This window comes from Scomber scombrus, chromosome 22 (genome assembly GCF_963691925.1).
Source record: "Scomber scombrus chromosome 22, fScoSco1.1, whole genome shotgun sequence".
Classification (NCBI taxonomy): domain Eukaryota; kingdom Metazoa; phylum Chordata; class Actinopteri; order Scombriformes; family Scombridae; genus Scomber; species Scomber scombrus.
In genome coordinates, this window is record NC_084991.1 from 22,037,985 (window position 1) to 22,045,624 (window position 7,640).

The following is a 7,640-nucleotide window of genomic DNA, read 5'->3' on the forward strand; positions in this document are numbered from 1 at the left end:
CTGGCGTCTCATTATTCATTCGATGTGTCATTTATGTGAACATCGTGAAATGAGAAGATATCAGGAACGCTGTGACTGCGGGCGTGCACTGTGTGTAGATGGAAGAGGCTTTTGCTGCTCGCTCAGTCAGGAGCTTGATGTTTGACTTTTGTTTAATTTATCTACAAGTGATTACATTAGCTTAGTAGTCGAGCTTCTTCCGAACAAAACGGTATGTTATATGACTTTATTCTTAAGTGTTTAAATGTCCTGTGGTGTGATTTCTTGCACCGGGACTGTTTTACCCTTGTTGGTTGGGGCTCGAGTGATTAACAGGTTAAAAGTTTTAATGGAGTTACCATAAACAGGCAGGAGTGGAAAATAAAGGTTAGGGGTTAGGGTAATAATTGTAAAAATATTTTGTATATTTAGGATTTTATGAGTTGTATCTCCACCAGGATACGTTGCCCCTATTAAGGTATAAAAATATATATATATATTTGTATGTATATCCTGATGCATGTTGCCTGTTTAAGGGTTAAATTGTTTAAAACTAGTAACAAGTAGTGACAAAGAATACAAACACAAGCTCCAGCTGGTGCGATTAAGTAAGAGAGACAAGCCAATGTTCACATTAGAGCCAAACTTTATTTATTTTCAGTTCATTCTCACTGATCAACAGTCTGAGACATTTAAATACTGTAACACTTTCCATTAATAATCCGCCAATAACATGGCAACAGGATCAACGCCAGAGTACTTCCAGCTCAGGCGTTAATACATTCTGATCAATAAATAGATCAATAACGAATCGGTCAAGTGTCAATATAAATATTGTACATTCATATTTTTAAAAAAAAATCTTAAATACGTTCTCAATTTAAATAGATCAATAAATAAAAGTATAAAAGTTGTTGGTATAAAAGGTGATAAATATGATAAATAGAAGAGCGCCTCTCTGCTCAGTGTTCAGTGGAAACAGTGGAGGCGTCGTCGTGCAGCAGCTGCCATGTTAGTTTTTTGTCTCGATGCAGAAGTCCTGCAGGTAGCTGAACAGGATGTCGATCTCTCCCACCGCTTTGATTATGCCTTGATCGCCGTCCATCTAAAAACACAAAGAGACACATTAGAAACACTGGAAAACACAAGATATTCTATCAGTCAATTTTAAAGTCTATGAAGAAATGTGTATTAATCCGATTTGTATTTTCAGGAACCAACGAGCCAATGAAGATGGATTAAAACATTGTTGGTTTGGGTCTATTTTCATTGTTTATCAATCATCAGATTATCTTCTGATTTAATCAACTGATCATTTATAAGATGTGTGAGATATTACAAAGTTTCCTAAAGTCCAAATATCTCCATTCATCTGATAGAAAACCTGCAAATCTTCACATTAGAGAAGACGTAACCAAAGAATATTTTGTATTTGTGCTTTAAAAAATCACTTATCAAATAGTTTTTTGTTATCTTAAAATAAGGGTTTAACGATAAGGGTATGTGTGGATATGAAATACAAGTAAGTGTCTGTAGAAGATAGGAAAAGGCCGAATGTCAGACTAATGCTCGGAGCAGCTGAATCAAGTTTTTTTTCTTTGCTCTGCTTTGATTTTTAAAAACATCTTACCTCCTTGAGCTTTCTGCGAAACTCCACAGCGTGGTGATGGTTGTGGTAGTGAGTCACATTCTGGAGAGACAAACATGTACTGCAGGTTAGCAGCTGTTATCTATTCAATCTCTCTGTGTCTCTCTCTGTTTGTGTTATTGCATCTTTCCTTTCCTTTATCGAAACCACAGAGTGTCGTTATCGATTTTAAGATCAACCACACCGCCACCACATATACATACTGCAAAAACTTCATATTTAACTTCTGATAACTCACATTCTTAGGAAGCAATGGCGGTATTTTGGAAATGTTCTTATATTTTTGTATATAATTGGCAGTTTTAGGCTCAACAACAGACTATGATGCTCACAAACAAATAATCTTAGTTAATTCTCTTAAAGGAATAGTTGGATTTTGGGACGATTTCTTGCCGAGAGTTAGATGAGGAAACTGATACCACTCTTATGTCTGTACAGTTAATATGAAGTTAGCTATGAGATTGGTATCAAACTTTTGGATGGCAATAGAGACAGTAAATTAGAAAATATCCCAACAATCATTTAACAAACAGCTCTAAGTTAAAACACTTACGCAGCCGTGCTTCTTCAGGTCCTCGCTGACACGGACGAGGTTGGTCTTCAGGAGGTGCATGCTGGGATGTTCGATGTCACTTTGATGCAGGATGTTGCCCAGGTAGTAGTCCAGGATGTTGGCGTGGAGACAGCAGATCTTCACCTGGTCCTGGAGGAGGTCAGAGGTTCAGAAATCAGAAGGACTAACACAACCTGACCAGCAATCAAGAACATTACTTGTTTGTCTTTTTGCAAGTGACATATTTTCTTGCAGGAGCTTTTTTTTTTTAAAGAATTATGAAACACTTCAGAAGTTGTGGAGAACATTTTCAGGAGAGTTCTCACCTGGCTGGCGTTGACTCTGGGGATCAGTCTGATGTTGGAGTGTTCCTCTGCCTGCATACTCTGAGCCTGAAGACACCGACAAGACTTATTAGCATCATGTTTAAAGCAGATGTGCATCCTTATCACTTGATCTGTCTCATTATCAGCTTGTCAAGCAACTGATTGTAAAGCACTTTGAACTACACTACCCTGTATGAAAGCTGTTGTATAAATAAAGTTCGATTGATTGATCGATTGATTGAGATGTACTTCATGAGGAGACAGACATGAAGCATCAGCTAGAAACTACAGAATAAGATTAAGGGTAAAATCTGGAGGAATTTTGAGATTTAAGACAGATTTAACTGAATAACTGATTAAAATAGTTATAGAATAGAAAAACAAATCTATTGTATCACAAGTGTCAAATCTCAAAAGTACTCACGTGTTGTGACAAATTCTGGATAGCAATGTATGTCTCTGGGTTTTGCAGTGGCCCGCTGACCGACTTGGCCACAGGGACCGCTGTCGCCTGCTCGGTCCAGCCAATCAGAAGCAGCGGCAGCAGGATGAGCACAGCGACAGCTGGACGGAAGAAGGAGACGAGTGTGGAGACCTTCATTGTTCAAGTAGATGAATTTATCTTAATCCTTTTAGCTCGAGGAGAAGTGTGAGTGTTTTCACCTGCAACACAGAAACAGATTGTTAAAAACGAAATAATGATAAGTTAAAATAATAATCATCAGACTGAGAGGTGATTCTTCTCGCTGTGTCCTCACCTGTCAGTGGATGCTGATGTGAAGACGTCTCTCTGCCTTGTCTCTTTATACAGATCAACCCTCCGCCCCCTCTACAAAAAATGTAGGACAGGTAACCATCCAAAAAACCCCAAGACACACTCGCGCGCACACACACACATGCGCACACACATACAGGTCAGTGCTGAGCTGGTACAATCTGTTTACTGTCACTTACACAAAGAGGAAATTAATTTAGTCAACGTGTGACGACACTAATAATGTTTGTCATTGATTTGCTAAGAGAGCATTTTAATTGTACTTCTCCAGTGACATAATTTCCTCACTTTTGTGTGTGTGTGTGTGTGCATGTGCCTGCTCCCTGGTGAATTACAAGCTGCTATACAAACTTCCGTCAGACAGAAATAGAAAACCTTGCCCAACCAGTTAATGTGTTTCGTTGTGTGACACTTTAACACTGACAGCCAGCAGATTATGTAATCATTGGTTAAATACACACAATTTAAATAATGTGTGATTTAATGCATTATGAGGATACTGTACATGGCTGTAAATTGAGCCATGTTTTAATATGAAATACTACTAAATTCTCATCTCATCTTTTAATCACTTAATATTTGGACCCCCAAAGCTTAGTGTTAAATCCAGTGAAGCATGTGGCGCTGCAGTTCCTCTAATGACCACTAGATGGTGCTACCACCAGTAACAGGTTATATTAGAGTGAATGTGAAAACTCCTCAACAACTGCTTTTCCCTGAAATCCAACATTAATGTTTCCTACAAAAAAAAACCCCAGTTCAGATAAGCAGATGTCAGAAATGTGAGTAGTTATACTATAAATGCATAAATAATATCTTACGCTGCACTATATCTTTATTCTCTTTTGCTCGAATTTTCCCAATTTAACATTTTTAATTGTGTTTAAATGTCTTTATTTTGCTGTTTGTTGCTTTTATAGTTTGTCATGATGCATTTTATGTTTTGTTTTATGCAAAGCGCTTTGATGTTGAAATGTACTAAACAAATAACTTTGCTGTGCCTTTAAGGACCGAGTATGAGGTATAGTTTGACATTTAAAGAAAGACTCTTATTTGCTTTTGTTGCCAAGAGTAAGATAAGAAGATTGACACTTTTCTTGTGTGTGTGTACACTGTGTATTGAACTTAATTCTAGTTTAGTTTAGCCTGGCTTAGACTTAAAATTAGGGGAAACAGCTAGCCTGACTCTGTCCAAAGGTTAGAAATCTGCTTACCAGCACATATTCAGCTCACTAAGTAACAAACGACAAGTTGTTGTTTTGCAACTTGTTAATGTGTTAGCTTCAGAGGTGCTGGTAGGCATATTTTTTCTTAATTGGTAGCTTCCCCTCTCTTTCCTACTTGCTTCCAGTCTAGGTGATAAACTAATATAGTTCTTTGACCCATTTTAACATTTTCCATTGAGACGTTATCGTGGTGTCGATCCTCTTTGCTAAAGCTCTGAAAGAAAGTTAAATGATGTATTTCCTAAAATGTCTCACTATAGCTGTAACACCTTATCTGCATGGATACTAAGGCTGGATAGAAATGAAGATACCAGCACCAATCCAAGTATCCTTAAAGTGATACTGAGGGTTAGGGTTAGGGTTCAACTGAGTACTTCATCAGATTCCCATTAACACATTTAGGTCTCTGTCTTTTATCTGGTGTAACAGGCGTGTAGTGTAGACACACTTTAGAGCGTTTAGGTGGCATCTTGGCTGCTGAACTGCTAAACGCACTAACTCAAATTCACCATGACTTCACCACCACAGACGGGTTGTAGCTGCTGTGGCAGTGGACCAATCACATGATGCATTAAATCCAAGCACGCCTGCATTGATTGGTTGTGAGCAAGTCCAAACAAACAGTCATATGTTCTAGCTCTGGGGGCGAAAAGGATCGATTGTAGGTATCGTTTGACGGGAGACGTTTCAATACTACTTATTGATTTATTTTGGTCGATACCAAAAAGGTTTCGAGTACACATACCCAGCCCTGATGGATACACAGATGTATTTTTGCAGAAATATGAATAAAATCTTGAATGAAACCAACTAACCCTAACCCAACCACCAGATCTCTGACTTTATTAAGAAATTCTTCAACATTTATCAGTTAATATCAGACAGAAATAAGCAAATGCAGGACAATTATGTAACTGCTAGGCTCTATGAGGACATGTAACTGCCCCCAAGGGAAGCTTATAAATAGAGAATAGGACCAAGGACAGGCCTCTGGGGGACGCCACAACAAAATAGCCATTAGTTTTGGTTTTTCCCCTAACTTTTACCTGTCTTTGTTGTATCCAACCTTTCTAACGTCAGTGTTTTCCAGGCAGTTTTTTTTGGCTGTGAAGTGAAGGATCGAGTGGCCGTGTCATTTTTCAATTTATTTTTCATTTATTGTGTCGGACGTGGGTGTCAGTATCCCTCGGAGACTCATCATAGAATTAATGGCTTCACCACAAACATTTACCAGCAGACTTCCTTCTGACTTTTATGAACTTTTGATGAAGATTTTTTCTGCAACACTCATTCTGATAGATTTTTGGATTTCCTGCAGATTGTGACTCATGACGGGAATCAATAACTCTTGCAGCAGCATATTCTGGTCAAAGTGTTGCTTCTGCTACTGTAAATGCAGTAAAAAAAAAAAAAAAAATCCATTAACTCATCAAATGTTGCATCATCTGTGCATCATGACATGTTGCAACATGCTGTTCAAAGTGAGGAAGAAGCAAACTGAAGTGGAACACCCAGTTAGCAATGAAAGGGAAATGACAAACTTCACAGACTGACGTGAATGCAATGCAAGAAAATGCAATGTTGGAAGTTTTGTAATAAATTCAGAAAAAGGATTTAATGGAGAATATTAGAAACTCTCTGCTGAGCATGCTCCATTGATAAGAAACTATGACGAACAAGTAATATGATGCATGTGGTATCAGAAATCTGCAGGTTGTTTCCCTCTCAGTGAACCAGGAGTCCGTTCTTCTCTGTCATTTAACACAAATAATCATGAAACATCGGATTATCATCATCGTAAGTAACGTGAGAAAGCATGTTAGATTTGACTCCATGAATTTCAGAACACGTACACACAATTTGGAGGAGGCGAAGGCTGATTCATTTCCTCCGACACCCACAAGGTACGAGAAACGGAAAATTCTAATAGACAATTCAGCACAAAATAAATGGGCCCAAATCATTATCAACAGCTTTATACTTCTTTGGAGCTGTAGTTCAAAAACTGAGAGCAGGATTTTCCCCTAAATAATAATAACAGGAATGACAAGATCAAATAATATGAACTTTTGTCAATATTTTTTAAGGAATGATTCCCACAAGTCAGACATGCATACAAATAATACAGATACATCCTTGTATTTTATATATTCTTTTGTTCTCTTTAATAAATGTGTGGCCAGTTAACAATATCCAGCAACTTCACACAGCCATTGAAGAGGAGTGGACCAACATTAACAGGCCACAATCAACAACCTGATCAACTCTATGTGAAGGAGATGGGTTAGGGTGGTCACACCAGAGACTGACTGGTTTTCTGACCCCCTCAATAAAGCAAAACTGCACATTTCAGAGTGGCCTTTTATTGTGGCCAGCCTAAGGCACACCTGTGCAATAATCATGCTGTCTAATCAGCATCTTGATATGCCACACCTGTGAGGTGGGATGGAGAAGTGCTCACTAACACAGATTTAGACAGATTTGTGAACAATATTTGAGAGAAACAGGTCTTTTGTGTCTATAGACAATGTTTTAGATCTTTGAGTTCAGCTCATGAAAAATGGAGCAAAAACAAAAGTGTTGCGTTTATATTTTTACTCAGTGTATGTGCAAAGGTCTCTGCTGCAGGACTCCTTCTTCTTCTTCTTCTTCTTATTCTTCTTCTTCTTCTACATGTGACTCTGTTTGCATGTTTGGGCTCGTTGTGTTGCTGCAGGATTCATCTGGAACCAATCAGATGTTTCATTGCTGTTGTAGAAGAATCCAAAACATCTATGTTGTCTTGCAGTAGAGATTCACTATTTTTATTTTATTTATTTATTCCACATCCTTTTCTTCTTCTTTCCTGCTCACTAACCGGCTGTTTAGTTCATCTTCTGTCTCTCCTAATTGTCCTGATTAAGTTCACCTGGTACACTCGAGCCTTATTGACAAACAGCACTCGTTCTCTTTCACATTCACTAATCTTGTGTCTTTTCTTTCGGACTTCGTGACCCATGTGTGTCTTCTTTCCCCTTTTCATTTACTGCTGCACCAACACAATCCAGATTATTTAAATACACAAAGTTAAGAATGACGTCAAATCTCATGGCCTTCCATTTCCATGCATCTTGACTTTTGCACATTATTGTAT

At 38.1% G+C, this 7,640-nt stretch overlaps 1 protein-coding gene across 1 annotated transcript; it reads right to left on the reverse strand.

The window, feature by feature from the left end:
• Positions 1–991: 991 nt before the first annotated feature.
• On the reverse strand, positions 992–3,107 carry il22 (interleukin 22). Its single transcript, XM_062444035.1, has 5 exons — positions 2,931–3,107; positions 2,507–2,572; positions 2,181–2,330; positions 1,610–1,669; positions 992–1,084 (listed from the first exon to the last, which is right to left on the reverse strand). The coding sequence occupies exons 1-5, from the start codon at positions 3,105–3,107 to the stop codon at positions 992–994; spliced, it is 546 nt and encodes a 181-aa protein (XP_062300019.1).
• Between the last annotated feature and the right edge of the window lie 4,533 nt (positions 3,108–7,640).